Source organism: Misgurnus anguillicaudatus, chromosome 11 (assembly GCF_027580225.2).
Source record: "Misgurnus anguillicaudatus chromosome 11, ASM2758022v2, whole genome shotgun sequence".
Taxonomy (NCBI): Eukaryota; Metazoa; Chordata; class Actinopteri; order Cypriniformes; family Cobitidae; genus Misgurnus; species Misgurnus anguillicaudatus.
This window is the reverse complement of record NC_073347.2, coordinates 5111404-5130882: the sequence shown is the minus strand read 5'-3', so window position 1 is coordinate 5130882 and position 19479 is coordinate 5111404. Positions and strand designations below refer to the sequence as shown.

The 19479-nt window shown below is 38.3% G+C and overlaps 1 protein-coding gene across 1 annotated transcript in view; it reads left to right on the top strand.

The window, feature by feature from the left end:
* Nucleotides 1-19479, top strand: part of ccdc88ab (coiled-coil domain containing 88Ab) — a 75030-nt gene that overhangs the window by 23373 nt on the left and 32178 nt on the right. The window contains exons 4-13 of the mRNA XM_073872907.1: nucleotides 1401-1470; nucleotides 3941-3999; nucleotides 4100-4183; nucleotides 4278-4418; nucleotides 9062-9231; nucleotides 13809-13890; nucleotides 14381-14539; nucleotides 14618-14764; nucleotides 17542-17693; nucleotides 18826-18991. Of these exons, the coding sequence (XP_073729008.1) occupies nucleotides 1401-1470; nucleotides 3941-3999; nucleotides 4100-4183; nucleotides 4278-4418; nucleotides 9062-9231; nucleotides 13809-13890; nucleotides 14381-14539; nucleotides 14618-14764; nucleotides 17542-17693; nucleotides 18826-18991 (1230 nt within the window). The remainder of the gene's footprint in view (nucleotides 1-1400; nucleotides 1471-3940; nucleotides 4000-4099; nucleotides 4184-4277; nucleotides 4419-9061; nucleotides 9232-13808; nucleotides 13891-14380; nucleotides 14540-14617; nucleotides 14765-17541; nucleotides 17694-18825; nucleotides 18992-19479) is intronic.

Genomic DNA, 19479 nt, shown 5'->3' with positions numbered 1-19479 from the left:
TGAACTTTAAGCAAGCTAAGACAAAACTCGCGTTTATATCAGTGACACGTGCGCTGTTGGAGCGATGTAGTTTGACGCCTAATTCACTTATAGTCCAAACATCTTTGATCAGAAAGACGAGAAAGAGACGCAAATATTAATGTGCAATAGGAAGTAAAGAGCGTCAAGACCTTAAAACAGACTTCATCACATCAGCACCCGTCATAATATCTATATCTAGAGCTCCGTCTCTTATATACAGGTATTTATCCTGTCTGTAGGTTTGTGCATAATATATATCTGTTCATTTTACATACTGCCTATTTTTAATGTAATGTATGCATAAATATAAAATACAATGCATACTATAGCTTCAATAGTCTATAAAATTAATAACTCAATTAAAAATAAGATTCTGTCTATCAAGACTTAATCTGTTGCTATCCTCTGGGCATTTTCACTTTAACATTATTTACTTTAAATTGTCCATATTTTAAAACTGTGGTGAGCAGTTAAAAGCTATAGTGAGTGGCAAATAACTGCACATTTTTATTATCCAAAAACAATATAAACTGAAAAACATGTATACCATGAAATATACCGTTACCGTGAAATAAAATGACTCATGGAATAGATTTTTGGTCATTCCGCCCACCCCTATCTGGCACCATTTCGGGCTTTTTTCAAAAACACTTATCTAAATATCAAAGATCGGATTAGATCGGATCGAATAATGATAATCGATTCAAGATCTTGAGAATCGGAATCGATTCTTGAAATTTGAATCGAAACCCAGCCCTAGACAGTACTGTATTATTTACATTAGCGTCCAACATCGCTTAATCGTTATTGTTGACTTTTCCCCTATGTTGACTCAAGTTGGCATTTGCTACATTGTGAAAAACTAGAGTGAGCTGCTTCGGATACAGAAATAGTCATAAAGCGTCACACAGATGTTTTGTTAACTAAAGCTTGCTTTTTTCTTACTTTTACGTATTTTATTGTTTTATCAGTTTATTTAAAAAAGCTATTAAATGTCTTATTATTATTAAAATATAAAATGACAAATTATAATTGATTATGCTGGAAATGTTATGATCCAGTCCATCAAAATGACGGTCTAATGCAACCTCTGGCGTTACCAGACCTCAATCACCTACAGCCACAGAATTATTCACATACCATCTGCATGTGTACATAAAGCAACTATTAAAATAGAGCACATTGACCTCTGTAATGTTTGCTTATTGTGGATGCTATAGTGATGTATTAAAATTATTCCTTTGGATAATTTTCAATATTTCGCACTTCACATATTGTCATTAATTTTAATAACATTTTATATTGTTGGACAGTTATGTTAATGTTATGCACTGTAATACATGTGACCAGTGTTAATTTTGTGTGCTTTTGTCTTTCAGGAGACTTTACAGCAGCTGGTGATGATGTCACTTCCTGATGTACTTGTGTTGGGGAAGACGCCTCTTAGTGGTACGTTGTAATGGTATTGTTAGGTCTGTTTGCATCAGGCTTTAATCAAGTAATAGGGGCCCTAGAGCGTTGATTTCCAGAATGGTGCCCACCAAAGCACATTCTGTGAATAGCCTCAATTTTAATATTTATTTATTACTAGGGGTTCACAAGAAATCACACGCTATTGTCATTGCATCTAGTCAGTGAAGCCGGTTTCTTGATTAGTAGTAAATCGCCATCAGCTGCTTTCAGATGGAGCGGCATTTACTACACAGAGCTGTAGTTCACTGACAAGAGGGGAAATAACGCATTCATAATCGCGGATGAATCACCTGCGATTATGAATGCGATATTTATCCTCTTTAGGGAAGCCAGCGGGTACTGGCCTGAGTTCAGGAAGGTGAGAGTGTCTTGAGGCTAGGTTGGAGTATGGGACACAGCTCAGGTGATAGAGAGGAGCCATAACAAAGTTCAATCAGTTCTGTATACTCAGGGCAGATCTCAGGGCTCTAGGTAGAGTTCAGGGATGAGTATGCAGTCTTTGCTGGAGATAGGAAAAAGAGCAGATCCCTCGCAGGGACTAGGGGATCGAGTGCGCCTCTTGGTAGTTAGGAGAAAGAACGTGCACCTCATGGAGACTTGGGGAGCGAGCGTGGCACACCAAACCGTGACAAACGGCAGTCGTCCTCCTCTGCCGAATGCAATAAATCCACTTAACAAATCAAAGCACACCATTCCGCGCATTGTAAACAACAATGGCGGTGCTTTGAATTCGTTTTGTTTTCCTTCGTGATCAACAAACAAACAAAAACAAAATAGTAATTTTGATGGCATTGATAAAGCTGTGGTAGTTTTCTGTGGCGGGGAAAAAACGTAAGCCATCAAAATCGAATAATTTACACGAGAGGCACAGGAAAAATGCCGGCTGTTGCTTATTCTCACATGACAGCATCAAGTCTCTCTCATGCTAACACATTGACCCCAGGGAATATCATGAAAAACTTTCTAGTAACTCAATGAAAATGAAGCAGGACCAAAACTAGGGATGCTCCGATCATTGCAAATCTCCACTAAAAATACGTGGCCGATCACTATTCTGAATCGGACAGCCGATCTTATTCACAGCTATTTCATGTACTACGCTTTTGATCAGTAAGTCCTTATCGATCTAAAATCACTGTTAGTTTGAGTCATTTATAACATGAAATTGAAAAAGCAACACTCGTCAAACATAATTATTAAACATATTCTTTATTATCATGAAAATACCTGAAAAGGTTTGAAGAACAGCGATATAATATATCCTTAAAGGTGCTTTAAGCGAATTCACGTGTTTTAGACCATAAAACCTTTTTTGTTACATACAGCAAACATCTCCTCACTATCTGCTTGCTGCCTGTCCGCTGATCAAACTGTAAAATACGCGATCTCTGTAGACAGCCTAGGCTCCACAAACTGCAATAACAACAGTGGCCAAACCTACCAACACGAAACATAACAAAGTGTTCCAGCCAATAAACGACAAGAAGGATTTGGGGGTTAGGCGCGTTCATGAAAGTACGGAAGGGAGGAGTTAGCTACGCTCCGTTTGTTTGAAAACAGTTCAAACATCAACAAAAAGTAACGTCACACAGATTCGCTTAGATCGCATTTAAGCCATTTCCTGGAGCTGCGTGTCATCATAGCTGCGTGTGTATTGTTCTTCATCTACAGCGCATTCTAAGTTTCTGCACGAGAGCGCCCCCTGGCTTTTGGATGTAGCGGCTTTTCGGCGTAATTCATTGAGAAGCATAGCAAGGATCATCTGCTGATCGATCGGAGCATCTCTTATCAAAACATTTTACAGCTGATCCCTGATAAAAAAAGTTCTGCAATGTGACACTGTTCTTAATGACACAGTAAATGTTTTGATTAATGTCATTAAGGTTTGTTGTGATTTTTAATCTGTGTATATACCACTAGTCAACTAAAGGAATATAACATGGCAAAGTTGAATGCACATTTATATATTGATTCAATAGATTTATAGCATTTTGAACAGAACAAACATACAAATGAAGTCATGAGTGGTGTTGAGGTTTCTCAGGTTGATCTAACAGTAGTTTTCAGGTACAGAAACTAAACACAGTTTCTCAGTTTATTATTTGTGTTTTAAACCCGTGCAAATGCTAAACTTTCATGACAGTGCAGTAACAGTTCATTCAGCTGTCCTGAGGTCACACTGATGTGCATCATAGGATGTCCATGTCAGCTTCCTGTCAAGAAGAAACAATACAGAGTCAATGAAACACACATCTCACATTTTAATACTGAGTGCTAATAGTGTTTCTCTGCTTCATTTAAACATGTTTCAACAGTTTGCTCAAATGGGCGTTGTGTTTAGCAGACACGTGTTTTTGGTGATATTAAATGAAAAACTAATTTGAGTGGGTGAAAGATGTTTGATCCTATCTGTGGGTTCTGTAAAGAGGCTGTTTAAATGTTTCAGAGCAAGGCCTGGAGGAGATGAGGAAGTTATTACTGCTGCTATTGGGCTGTGCCGTACAGGTGAGATTTCTATGGCCTTATGAGTAAACTCAGGAATATATCTGTGAGATATATGTAGATCGCATGTTGACTTGTTATGTGTTTGTGTGTGTGTGTTCAGTGTGAGAGGAAGGAGGATTACATTGACAGGATTCAGACTCTGGACTTTGACACAAAGGCAGCCATCGCGGCTCACATTCAAGAGGTCTGAGTCACATGAGCTTTCACCAACATGTTGTGTTGAGATGTTACATCTGCAGTTTTCATCCTGTGTATTATCTGTGTGTGTGTTTGTAAAGGTGACCCATAACCTAGAGAACGTGTTAGATCTGCAGTCTCTGGAAGAAAGCGAGTCCATCTCGCAGGATAAAGACACTCTCCTCAGACACATGACCTTAAACCTCAAACGCCTTGTAGATGAGAGAGATCAGCAAGCTGAGGTACCGCACATAAACACAACACAGTCCATGTTCAGTAGTTAATTCAATTCCTCCTAAAACAGATATGTCAAAGACACAAAAACATTTTAACCATAAAAATAATGTTTTTATTTATTATTATTTGTTTTAGTTGTTGGGGTGCGTCTCATTTCTCTCTTACCCCTACCCCTCGGTTTTGCGCGTTCATGTGTCGCAAAGTGGCGACTCAATACTCAGTTTAATCAAGGGCTAGGACCAAGGCGTAGGGATACATAGCCCTTGAAACGAAGTGCGATAAGGACCACACTTGAAAGAGAGGGGTAAACGTTAACTTAGGAATTTCTCAGGAGAGCCGGCATCAAGATGTTTTATGGCTGAACGTCGAACTGTCAAGGAGTCGCACAAATAAAAGTAATGTTATTTTCAGCAGTTTAATTGAAATTATATTATGACACTCATGATTTATGATACATTTAATAAAATGTTCAAGCGGTTTTAATTGTAATGTTTTTGTTTTGAATCGCTAGCTAGCAGCTAAGTTATTGTATTTGTTGAGCTCAGTTCAGGCAATCGATACCACAACCTAAGACGACGGCATCTTCTTTATGACAACGTTTCGCTTGTCTATTTCTCATTTTTTAGACGAGGGGCAAGGGGAAGACGGCGACAAAAGGGAAGGGGTAAGACAGAGAAATGAGATTGGCCCTAATTTACAATAGACTTCAAAACTACATTAATTGACATTTAGCCAAATTTTTTTTTTAAGTAAAGTCATTACTACATTATTTGTCACTACATCAGTCCAGTGATGTTTGTTTAATTTCTGCAGTAGTCATCTCTAGACACACTCCTCATATAGAGCACAATGTTTTCACAGCAAGATATATACATTATTATGGGTTACCTTACCCTCCACAGATACAGACCTCCCATGTTTTTATGTTTTTGGCATGGCTGGACATTAAGCATCATCATGTGGTTTTTCTTTGGATAAGAAGGAACTTGTCCAGTTGGGCAAGTAAAATTCTTTTTTACTTGCCCAACCAAAACATTTGGTCATGGACAAGTGTTAATGTCAAGCCCTGTTTTTGGGGTGCACTACAATGTGTTCATGTTTCGTTTTTCAATACCTTTATTCTAAACAGATGTTTCTATTCTCATAAAAACAGGCTGTTGAGTTTCTAGTTCTGTAAAGTCCCTCCTACAGAAATGCACGTTGTGTTCAGTTTGGTTGACTGACCCTGTGTGTTGGTTATTGGCTAATCGCCTGGGCCTTGCTGATTAAAAATGTCAAGCCCCTTACCATTACAGGTAGTTGCATCTGTTTAGACTGACTCAACTGTTCAAAGCGCCATCAGAATGTCAGCATTTGTCCATTCACTATGAATTTGCCTTTAGCTAACAGGATAGTGGGACCAAACAGGGCCTTTGTTTGCAATGTTGCTGTAACATAAAAATTACTGTAAAATAATTGAAACTGTTATTAAAAAGATCACCAAAGAATAAAACATGCTTATGGGTTGTGCGACATACTTAACAGGTTGTCCTGAATAGCTTCATCTTTCAGGATAAGCCTTTGTGTAGTCTCTTAGATTGGCGGCAAGGCCACATTAAGGCCAGATGCTGTGGTGTGGTTCACAGTGGCTAAGAAGGCCTTCATCATTAAGCTGACTGTGCCTTGGGAAGAGGGAATAATAAGCAGGAAACATCAACGGTATTGAAATAGGAAGCCATTTACTATAAAATGTGCAGGAGAAGGACTCAAGATTTTTTTATTGAAATTAGAGCAGTCCTTCCAAAGCTATACATCCAATTAAAAACGTTTTTTTTAGACCTGAACCTTTGTTTCGGAACCCGGTGAGTTTTCTCCCTTGTTTTGGTTCGTTTAGGCATATGTGAACACGACAATCATGTTTGGATCCGCACCAAAACAAATGCTCCGACCACCTGAAGGAGGTGCAAATGAACTCTGGAGTGGTTCGGTATAAGTGTGAAAGCAATCCGACCCAACAGACCAATGAACATTTTATTGCTTTATTAAAGGTGACTTTATTAAAGGTGACATATGTAGACAAAAATCTTTTTGTTTGGGTCTGTAATGCCTTAGAAGCTTCCTAACAACCTCTCTCAGATAGCTCTATTAAGGTGGGGGATTTTAAACAAGTGGTTTTGCACCTATTTGGCTCCCCCTACTGGCTTAACTTGCAATCTCATTACTGATTGGCTAACTTTGCTGCCACTCAAAAAATGTAGCCAATTATTTTAAAGTGGATGGGCAGTTAGATGCCTGTGATGTCATAAGCATCAGTTTTTCAGATTGGGCTGTTTTCTGACTGACATTTCTAAAAGAGGAATTTCTATGAGACTGAGATGTTTAGCATGTGTAACACTTTTTGTATGTTTGTGAATGCGGGTAGACAACCATTATTCAACAAAGACAAGGTAAAAATGTTTTTTCATTCTCTGTCCCCTTTAACCATGCATATACCTAATAGCTCTTTGTTAAAGAATTTTGGTAAACACGTCAATGCAATGGCATTCAAAACTTGTTCCTTATATAATGTCTTCTGATTGCTCTTATCTGCAGTAGTTACATGGTTAGAATGATGTCCCGCTTAAAGGGATACTCCATCGTTTTGTCATATTAAACTGTTATTACCTTAAAGGTGGAGTGCGTACATTTTAGCGGCATCTAGTGGTGAGGTTGCGAATTGCAACCAATGGCTCAGTCCACTGCTCACCCCTTGCTTTTGAAACACATAGAGAAGCTACCACTGGACAATCATGTCATCGTCGGTGACAACTTGGTAAAAAAAATGTCCGTTAAGGGCTTCTGTAGAAAAATGGCGGCACAAAATGGTGACTTCCATGTAAGGGGACCCTCTTTGTATGTAGGTAAAAAGGTCTCATTCTAAGGTAATAAACACATAACGATTCATTATGAAAGGTCTTTAGACACCCCTGATAATATAGTTTTGTATATTATTTTGCATTTCTGTCAAGAGATCCTTCTAAAAATTACACACTGCACCTGTAACTAAGATGAGTTGATACAAACCTCTATCAACTTAGTGCGTGCACTGTGGCGTGCAGCGACACTTTGTTAGCACTTAGCTTAGCCCAGTTCATTCAATGGTACCAAACAGAGATGAAGTTAGAAATGACCAAACACATTGACGTTTTCCCTATTTAAAACTAGTATATAAACGAGTTATACAACCAAGTATTGGTGGCACAAAATAAAACGTGGTGCTTTTCAAAGGGGGTTTAAAGGGGTAACTATAATGTATGGAGGAATTGCACTTTTAGGAGTACTTCGACTCGGCGCAGTAAAACTCTCCCTCTCATTATGAGAATTTTATTTTGTGCCACCATACTTGGTCGTATAACTACTCGTTTTATATACGGAAAACGTTGATGTGTTTGGCTATTTCTAACTTCATCTCTGTTTGGTCCCATTGAATGAACTGGGCTAAGTGCTACCAAAGTGTCGGCGCGCACCACAGCGATTAAGTGCACGCACTAAGATGATAGAGGTATGTATAAACTCTTCTTAGTTAAGGTAATAACATAGTTTAATATGACAAAACGATGGAATATCCCTTTAAGTTTTGTTTCATGCTCTTAAAATTAACAAAGTCTAGTTCGTTTGGAAATATCGCCTTGTAAATGTGAACTGAGCCAACATTGTAGCTATTTAACCCCCAGTTTCGGAACAAAGCAATCGATCAACAGGTCTGAAAACACCAAGAATACAGTTTAGATGGCACAATAAACACAAAACAAGTATAGTCAAGGCAGTAGAGCAAATAAGGTATACGAAGTAGGCACAACCGTTGGAGTTCTCAGTAATGCATGTTTGTTCCCCAGTGGCACATAACATGAAAGCTGTGAGAATTGCATTGTTTTCCATATGGTGGCATAAGTAGCACTGTAAGTAGTATGGCACATTTTGCATTGACTATTACACATCATGTAGATAAGTTGTTGCAAACTAGGCACCCTATGGAGAGTAATAACCCAATGAAAAGTAAAAGATAGTATACCAGAATGTAAACGGATATAAAATATACTGAAAAATATATAAAAAATATACTGAGATTGTATAAAGTAGGCAGTGTAAAAGTAAAATATCCAAAGTAGACTTGCACTTAGGTATACCGTTTTTTTTTTTTTAAACCTGCGGGTTCAACAGTTATGTCTGTATGTTTGTGCACCTGGCACCCGTATAGCACTGGGGCAGATGCTGGTCTGTGATGGATCTGAATTATTTGCCAGAAGGCAGCAATTTAAATAAGTTATGAGATCCTGTGCAATGTTTGTGCCCAGTAATCTGAAGGCTGGAACAGGCTGTGTATTTATTCAGATTATAGTCATTGTGACACAATAATGAGCTGAAGTCCTTGATCAGATGCTTATTATAGTGCGATTTCTATTAAAGACATTAATATATCCCTTTGCAGTGAACTTTCAACATTGTAACTTTGCAGATATTTTATACTCAAACAGCAACACACTAACTAAAGTTGAAAATATGAAATCTCACATTAGAACTTCTTTAAAGCACAACATTAGGTATATGGCTTTCACATGCTGGTGATGACTGTGATGCTCAGATTCTGTTTGCCATCTGTGAGTAACTGATGTTTGTGTTGTGTTGTCAGACCATCATATCTCTGACTCTGGAGAGAGACTCCGGGCTCATTTCTTCAGCGGTCCATGCTGGACCGTCGCCCGGCGAGTCGCCCAGCATTCGACGCACAGAGAGCGTGCAGCACCTGTCTGTAGAGCTCGCCGACGCCAAAGCCAAGATCAGACGCCTGCGACAGGAGCTGTGAGCTTTGCTTTTATTTTGCTTCATATACTCATGGTTCAGTTTTCCATCCAGTGCAGATAACTGCTAATATAACTGTACTTTGTGGTAATCAGCCCTGCGCTTCCTCTAATGTCTGATAAATGCGGCTATCTGAAGTGCTTTTACTGTGGTATGAATTATTCAGCTTCCCCTGTACAACACATTCATGTCTGGACACAATACAGAGGAAGTAACTGTTGGAGGAAGTCATTTAAATAAGGGGAAGTATATTACTGGAATCCACATTTCAGTGCTCCAGCCAGCAATGGCTGATGTTTACAACCTAATGGATTCCAGTTTAATGTGTAGGGTCATTGGTAAGTGGCCTTTTGGTGGGTTGGGTTGACTTCACATGTGACATTGAATACAATTTTACTGTTTTGCAGTAAAATACAAAATTAAATAGCAGGATTTTAAGTTTTTTTTTTAACCAGCTTTTGACCGTTTTAATCTCCCAATTGAGGATTAATATAGACTGGTTACCTGATACAAATTTTTTTTTATTAATACCATCAGGTGAACAGATAAAGTAAAACAGTACTTTAAAAAAGTCAAAAGATAAATATGCCATACTCCTAGGGACGTTATTAAACAGTTGATTGTTAATGCTAAATTTAAATGAAAAAAAATGTATAGTCTAAATGCAAGTTTAAGTTGAGCTTTACGAGCTATATGGGCACATACAGTAACAAAGAAACAAATAATTGTACCTTACAGGACCCCACAGTGCAACACATTTAACATAAACCTATGCAGTAAGTGTTCTTGTAGATTAGTTGGTAGAGCATTGTGTAAAGCAACACAAAGGATTCCCAGGGAGAACACACACTGAAAAACATAAGCTATAATAGCTTGAATTTGCTATAAACCGCTTTACACCAGTGGTCTCCAACATGGTGCCTGCATGGAGTCTCTGAGTTTCTTGCCAAAGCACATTCTATTAATAGCCTCAATTTTAATATTTATTTATTACATAGTTTTTATAGTAGCTTAACATTTTAAACAATCATAAAACAGCAGCAAATAAAATACAATAAAATCCACCAGTAAAACAAAGTTTTGAAAAGACAATATCAAAAAAGTAGCCCTTCAGATTGTTTTATTCATTGTGGTAGCTCTTGCTCACCAAAAGGTTGGAGACCCCTGCTTTACAGTATACCTTACATAAATATTTTACTAGGGCTGTCAATCGATTAAAAAATGTAATGTAATTAATTACATACTCTGTGATTAATTAATCTAAATTAATCGCATACATCATATTTCAATTTAAATGAAACAATGAATAATCAGCATTAGTGACAAGTTCAAAAACTCTTTTATTATTACAGTATTTTCACTGTTCAAATAATGGCCATAACAAATCAAAAAAATGACCTACAGTAATATGCTAAGGAAATAAATTCAATGGTGCTTTAGGAAGATTATTTACCAAAAGTTTAACAGTGCAATATCAATTGCAGAGCTTTTTGTGCAATTGAACATTAACCTTAAATTAAAAAAACAGCCCCTTTACCTTTGGTATTACGGGACATTCTTGAATGCTTTGCATTAATGTGGTACTTTAGACTTTAGAGTGGAAGAACTCCAGTGATATGCAAATTCCTTGCTGCAGACAACTTTATTTTTATCATCACTTCCATCAGGCTGTTTTTATAAACTTATGTCAATGAGCGTGTGAAGGTTGCGCGATCCTATTTCATCAATTGCGCTGAAAATTCAGAGAAAGCTGTCTAACATATTCAAGTACAAAACACTGTGCAGCATGTTTACTTAACTCTTTCGCCGCCATTGACGAGATCTCGTCAATTAAGAGAAAACGCTTTCCTGCCAATGACGAGATTTTCCGTCTTTCCGCAATACCGCTATTATACAACCCGGAAGTAGTGCCTCACGTGAAAGAGAAAGAACTCCGTGTATGTTTTAAAGATCGCTCTGCATCTGATCTCTATCAAAAGTCCTTCGCAAAAATGGAATTATCTCAGCTTTTTGCTCAAAATTGGGCGGTTTTGAAGAAACCTACCCATGTTTGAGAGGTGATTACGAGAGAACTAATGAAGGTAGGATGAAACGTTTTTTTTTTTGTTTGAAAGCGTAGGGTCTGTTCTTTCATCTGATATATTGCTTGTTTAAATAAAGAACATTTTCTGGAAGGCATTAAACTTTTGTGAAAATCATGAAAAATGTTGGCGCTGGCTGGCAACTTTTTTTAAAAAAACGCTGGCGGGGAAAGAGTTAAACACAAGCAGACGACTCCCACATAATATTAGTTTGCGTCCATATAAACTCATCCTTACTCCCGCTCGCAGTTAAATGACAGCGGAGAGCCCACTGTCTCGACAGAAGTATTCAGGACAGAAGCGGTCCAAAGTGGACAAAAGAGACGGATTTAAATACCAGGTGTAAACGTAATGTGTCTCTCTCGTCCACCCAAACAGCCCCAATGATCCAGTCACAGCCAGCGCGTTCTCGTCTCCCTCCTTCATTTTACCGTCGAATGGTGGCTAGAATGTTTCCAGGTCAATACGGAATGGATTAATTTGCGTTATTTTTTTTTTACGCATTATTTTTTCTCAGATTAATTAATCGGAATTAACACGTTATTTTGACAGCCCTATATTTTACATAACTAGAAGTGTAACTAAATCTAAGCCTAAATTTTGACCACAATACCAAATCTGACTGTACACTACATAACATCATTTAATACATCAGAAACCTGCTGTAGTTAAGTGGTCACAAGGTTTGTCCTAGCTCAAAATGAGCAACAGGGCAAATTGGCATGAGAGCGCAATTCCAAAAATGGCGCAAATACCAGTCATAACACACGCGCCAACATAAGTAAATGCTGATGCATGAATCATTTAAATAATCTCCTTCAATAAATTTTGGGTTTGAAAAGGAAACTCATTAGAAACTTCATTAGAAATGCATGTGCCAATAAGGTCAATTGCAAAAATAACCAGACCACACCTTTTCAGTGCTAATTATCCACTGCTGTTATTTAACGCCAAAATGGTTTGGGCAAGCTGTTGGTAAATCTGGCCCTTAATATCTGCTTATTTTGAGCTGAAAAAAAACAATGTTGCATTATAATTATTTTAATGACATCTATCATTTAAAAAAAAAAATATCACTGCAAAGAAAAATCACATTACCGTATTTTCTGGACTATAAGCCGCACCAGAGTATAAGCCACATCATCCAAAAATGCGTCATTAAGACGAAATAACATAAGTCGCAGTGGACTATACGTCGCACTTATTAAGAAAATTATTTCACAAAATCCAAGCCGAAGAACAGACATTTAATCTGGAAAGGCAAGTTATTCAACTAAACAATAGCAGACAGAACAGCAAGCTAAATATATGTCTGTACGTTAAAAGTAATATTATCAGTTATTTAAAGGATAAACCATAGCATACAGAACTTACCAGGAAGGTCGAATAGTCTAAATTAACCGAACAAGCCAACTAGCGTGAATTCATTTCGCATCACTGAATCTATTGAATTACATAAATACAGAAGCAGCATATCGCGGACTCTCGCGGCTGTAGACCGTAATGATGTCTCTCGCCTCATAAATGTCAAAATTAATTCATACTGACTTACAAGGAGCACCTGACTATAAGGCGCAGCACCAGCCAAGTTATGAAAAAACGCGGCTTATAGTCCGAAAAATACGGTAGGTGTTAGTAATGATAAATATTAATAAATAAATACATTGTTATAGTGTACATAATGAACAGCACCCTATATAATGACAAGTCTCTTCAAGATATAAATCAATAATATAATTCAAATAATAAAGAGAAGAAATATATTAATATATAAGTTATATATTTGTATGTATGCTCTGCGTTTTTTGTTGTCATCTTCTGTGTTTACCTACTTCAGTCAGTTTTCAGTGTTTTAGCTCCTCATGTCGCCATTCTGTGTGCTTCAATAATGCTAGGGTTATATAATAATTTTTAATAATTATGTAAAACCCTTATATGACATAATATTTCCTTTTTCATCATAACTATTTAGTCTACTATAGCCGAATTGACTTAAACTATCAGCTCTGGCTTTTATTATTGCTTAATTTGAATGTATTACCTCATGCCAGTCTGAACTAACTTGTAACTTGTCAACACTTTGTCAATAATTTGCATTATGTGCAGTAAGTCTTACTAAAAAGTCTTAAGCTCTTTTACATCCTCAATTATGCGGTTCACTCACTAAGCTTTTATGAATTTACTGAGCTCTGATTGATTTGCTTGGTGAATGAATTGTTTCAACCGTTCATTAAAACTAATCAGTTTAAAAGAGTCAAATGTTTTCTAGTCATTACTGGTCATGTTGATTGTTTTGTGAGAGCACAAATGCAATTGCAAACTCTTGTGTCAATCAGACCTGGATGCCCTCCAAGTTTTAGTGTGAAACCCCCATTACAGTTGAATTAAAACTGATAAACAGAAATCAACTTTAACCAGCTCTGATATTTAACCAATTAAACTGCATTCAACTTTGGGCTGATGGAGTGTTTGTTTGTTTGTGTGTGTGTGTTTCAGAGAAGAAAAAACTGAACAACTGCTGGACTGCAGACAAGAGCTGGAAAACATGGAGACAGAATCAAAGAGGCTCCAACAGGAAGTGAGATGCCACCACACCAGCACTAGCAAACTTTAATCTCAACTAAATCTCACTCACTTAATGTGTCATGATGACTGTAATTCCCTTAACTACTTACATGTTACCGTGTTAAACGTCCAATAATAGCTTAGCCAATCATTGCACTTGTATTTATAGATGCGGCTATATCTCTGAGAAGTAAAATCATCAACGGAAGGAAGGGAACTTAAAGGAATAGTTCAAAAGAAATAATTTTGATATTGTATGATTGACTTTATTCTGTGGTTCACAAAAGGGCTTTTTAGCTAAAACAATTTAAACTGTATCAGGCTTATAAACACTGTATTGCAGGTCTACTAAAGTCAACGATAGCTTTAATGTGATGTCATCTTTGATTAGCTCCTGAATATGACATGATGAGAGTAAATAATGAAAGAATCTTCCTGAGCTAAAGGTGTTTCCATAAAGGGTTCATTTCTGCTGTCAAACGTTTATGTGCATGTGTTGTCAGAACCTACAGCTGCTGTCTGACGCACGCTCTCTGCGGGCATATCGCGACGAGCTGGACGTTCTCCGAGAAAAAGCCATCAAAGTAGATAAACTGGAGAGTGAAGTGATGCGCTACAAAGAGAAACTCCATGACATTGAGTTCTACAGGACCAGAGTGGAGGTGAGATCATGTGACCATGTGCTTGTCAAGTCATTCTGGGATAAGTTTGACAGTTATCGATTATATGCATTGATGTAGGAGCTGAAAGAGGACAATCATGTCTTGCTGGAGACCAAAAGCATGCTGGAGGATCAGCTGGAGTCATCCAGAGCTCGCTCTGATAAACTTCATGAGCTAGAGAAGGAAAATTTGCAGCTGAAGAACAAGATTCATGACATGGAAATGGTGAGTGAACATCTCCAATAATACAGCAGTACTCATTAAAGCAACAGTATTGTGGAAAAGTCTTAGGTCACACCACAAGCTTTGTTGTTGTAACACAATTTTAATGACTGCCATATTTTTTATGGTCTCTTTATTAAGACACAAACACAAAGAAGAAATATATTAATATATGAGTTTCCTCTTTTTTTTATTATTGTGCTTAAACTGGCTGTGCCTCATACATCCTGAAAAGTGAAGCTGCTGGCTCTTTGATTGAACTCATCCTTTTAAGCAGAACTATTAAAATCAGCTGATGTTTGAGAGAGTGAGAGAGAGTGAGAGAGAGCAATGCGACTGTATTTACTTTCATCAATATAAGCATAAATATGTAGTTTAATCTGTTGAGAGAATTGGAGAATGACAGGACAACACGAATGTCTTCACTTTAACCTCTAAGACCTGGATTGCGCCATAATAATTAATTTTGTGTAACTGGAACCTGTTGTACACAAACATGAACAATTACACTGCTTCATGTTCAAAGAAAAAATATTTGGTTATTATATTTATTGATTCTACCTAACTCCAAAATTACTGAAATATATCTGAAAAGAAAAGACAAACTAAAGCTTAGGTCTTAGGAGGTTAATCATATACAATATGAGCATAACCTATCATTTTATCTATTTATCTTAAGTTCAAAATGAATATGAGGATAACAATACGAGCATTAAACATGTTTTATTACAGATCATTTAAATGTGCTTTTGTGGTTCGATCAAAAAGTAAACTCCTGAGTGATTGTATGCGTTTTATTGTAAAATGATGCATCATGAGACCTAAATTCTTTATTTTTATCCCCCAACGTTCCCCATCTGCTGATGAACACGTATTTAGTAGGGGTGTGACGAGATCTTGTGCGACGAGATCTCGCGAGATTTCTTGTGGAGGTGCTGGCCGTTTCTCAAATAAAAGACTGCATCCTTCGGAGGTCGCATTTTTAAACTGCATTTACTTCATCACTGTCTTATTAGAGACTATTAACAATTATACAGTTTACTATTTATTTAGTTAATCGCAAATTGTTGTAATATGCCCACGAATGTAATGCTGAGTTAATGAAATAAACCTTGATGACGTATGCAACCTGCACATGCGACCTCCGGAGGATGCAGCTTTCTGTTTGACCCTTTTACAGTGCATGCATTATATTAGTCTTTAACTGCGTTTGCTTTTTTGTTTGGGTTTTCAATAATGTTCGTTTGGGAACTCGTTTGAAGTCTGAGACGTGTTGTGTTTGTCTGTTGATCAGTGTCAGATGTGAAGTCTCAGCAGATTAAACCCTCAAACAAAGTTTACATGATTTAATGTCTGCATGTTCTTGCCCAAAAATGACAGTGACTGTATCATTTCTAGTGTAAAGAATGTAAATGTAATGTGTTTGTAATGTTGTTTAATGTAACTTGGTTTTAATACTTTGTTTGAACCAATTATTTATTGCATCTTCGTTATTGTGTAATTTTAAAGGCTACTGCTCACTTGGTTCTATTTTTATTACCCCAAAATAACAAATTACTTCATTATCAGTTAGTAAAATAATTGTTAGGGACAGTCCTTGATTAGTTAAAACATTTAAAAATAATGTGATTTCAGTTTCTTATTCATTTTATCATTGAGGGTTTCTTAAAAAGTGTAAAAATATCGTCTCGTCTCTTTCTCGTGAACAAAATCTCATGTTTCGTCTTATCTCATGGATTAAGTGTCTCGTCACACCCCTAGTATTTAGTATGCATAGACCAGATGATTGACTTCTACTACTAACTTGTTCCGTGAGATTCTCCTGCAGTTTGTTGCAGCTGATGCTGCAGAGCTCTTAAAACTCTGGAAAGCGAGCTGCGAGGGACAGTTCGTTTGGATTTAAAGAGATACACACAAAACTCTGTATTTTTGCTCACACCTATAAAGTGCCTATTTTGACATGCTATAGACCAGGGCTATTCAAATCTTACCCTCGAGGGCCGGAGCACTACAAGAGTTTAGCTCCAACCCTAATCAAACTTACCCACCTGTGATTGTCTAGTGAACATGAATACCTTGATTAGCTTGCTCAGATGTGTTTGATCAGGGTTGGAGCTAAACTCTGCAGTGCTCCAGCCCGCCAGGGTAAGATTTGAATAGCCCTGCTATAGACGGTTTCAGCAGTAACAACGTAAACAAGTGGCTTTCGTGGTCAACGCGTAACTTCCTGTAAACTCTGCTAAGAATAAATAACAACAAAGTCATTTTAAAGTAGTTTATTTATATAACACGCAAAATAAACAACACAAAGATTACCTTGGAAACCAAAGCATTTGTTATTTTCGATGAGTTTTCTTCAAGAGTTTAGTTTAGCAACTAGTCAGACCATTAGCAACTAGTCAGATCATTAAAAAAAACAGAAACCAGAAGTAAAGTTCTGACCAGACGCATAATCGCGTCATCACACGTGCCTCCGATGACACAGTCTATAATAAATTATCTATGGGGTATTTTGAGCTAAAACGTCACTTACACACTCTAGGGACACTGGAGACTTATTCTACTAGTCTTAAAGTAACCCTTATAACACCTGCAGAAACCCTTTTCATAGGACCACCTCAAAATGCATGAGTAAGGTTTGTGCTTTAGACTGCCTACTTCTTTATGAAATGAGTGCATGCAAGAAAAAATACAACTCTATTATTTTAATATGAAAACAATAGTTGGGTGTCAACATGTGAATGCTTTTCTATGTACTGACAAATAAATCTGTGTTTTAGGAGCGAGACATAGATAGAAAGCGCATGGAGGAGCTGTTAGAGGAAAATCTGACTCTAGAGATGGCTCAGAAACAGAGTATGGATGAATCTCTGCATCTGGGCTGGGAGATAGAACAGCTCTCTAAAACCACACCTGACCTTACTGAAGTACCCTGACCCAAAACCACACCTGACCTCCTCACTAAAGGTACCATGACCCAAAACCACACCTGACCTCACTGAAGGTACCCTGACCCAAAACCACACCTGACCTCTATGAAGGTACCCTGACCCAAAACCACACCTGACCTCACTGAAGGTACCCTGACCCAAAACCACACCTGACCTCCTCACTAAAGGTACCATGAGCCAATAGCACACCTGACCTCACTGAAGGTACCCTGACCCAATACCACACCTGACCTCACTGAAGGTACCCTGACCCAAAACCACACCTGACCTCCTCACTAAAGGTACCATGACCCAAAACCACACCTGACCTTACTGAAGGTACCCTGACCCAAAACCACACCTGACCTCACTGAAGGTAACCTGACCCAAAACCACACCTGACCTCACGGAAGGTACCCTGTCCCAAAACCTCACCTGACCGCACTGAAGGTACCCTGACCCCAAACCACACCTGACCTCACTGAAGGTACCCTGACCCAAACCACACCTGACCTCACTGAAGGTACCCTGACCCAAAACCACACCTTACCTCCTCACTAAAGGTACCCAGACACAAAACAACACCTGACCTCACTGAAGGTACCCTGACCCAAAACCACACCTGACCTCACTGAAGGTACCCTGACCCAGAACAACACCTGACCTCACTGAAGGTACCCTGACCCAAAACCACACCTGACCTCACTGAAGGTACCCTGACCCAAAACCACACCTGACCTCACTGAAGGTACCCTGACCCAAAACCACACCTGACCTCACTGAAGGTACCCTGACCCAAAACCACACCTGACCTCACTGAAGGTACACCGACCCAGAACAACACCTGACCTCACTGAAGGTACCCTGACCCAAAACCACACCTTACCTCCTCACTGAAGGTACACCGACTCAGAACAACACCTGACCTCACTGAAGGCACCCTAACCCAGAAGTTATCAGCTCCACAGAGGTGTAATGGATGACATGCATGTTAAATGTAATGTTAAATCCCAGATTATCAGTAATAGTTGTGCCAGGTTCATTTGCTTGGTTGAGAAATTCCAGTGATCCAGTAATATTGAATCTTAAAAAGAGGTAATTATTTTGAGACATGTGTGTTTGTACCACAGTACCACAGAAGTCTTTGGGCCATGAGGTGAATGAACTGGCATCCAGTCAACTGCTTAAACTGGAGAAAGAAAATCAGATGCTTCTGAAGACAGTGGAGGAGATGAAAGCGTCCAGTGAGAATGACAAACTCCTCAGATTAGAGAAAGACAACCAGACACTTACTCAGAAGGTCAGTGAGATCTCTCTTAAAGGTGATGTGAGTGTGGTGAGATTGTGAATTGCAACCAACAGCTTACCCCATCAATTTTAAAACGCATATGGTAGCCGCCACAGGACAAACATGTCGTTGACGTCGTCATCTGAGACAACGTAGGGATGAAACACGCTCTGTAGAACAGTTTGTCTGTTAAGGGCTACTGTAGAAACATGACAGCGACTTCAATGTAAGGTGACCCGTGGTGTATGTAGATAAAAACAACTTCTAAGGTAATAAAACAGTTCAGGTTATTGTGTAAGGTCTTTATACACCACTGATAATATAGTTAATGTGTTTGTGAATCTGAAGCTGGATTCTAAAGCTGCATACACACTAGGGATAGCCTGGGTTTCCCCATGCTGCCTTGCGCGCAAATTTATTCACGCTGCAAGTCTAGCATGGCAACTCTGGCCCTTTTTTGCCCCTGAAATAGGGAACCAATCACAGAACGGGGAGGGGGC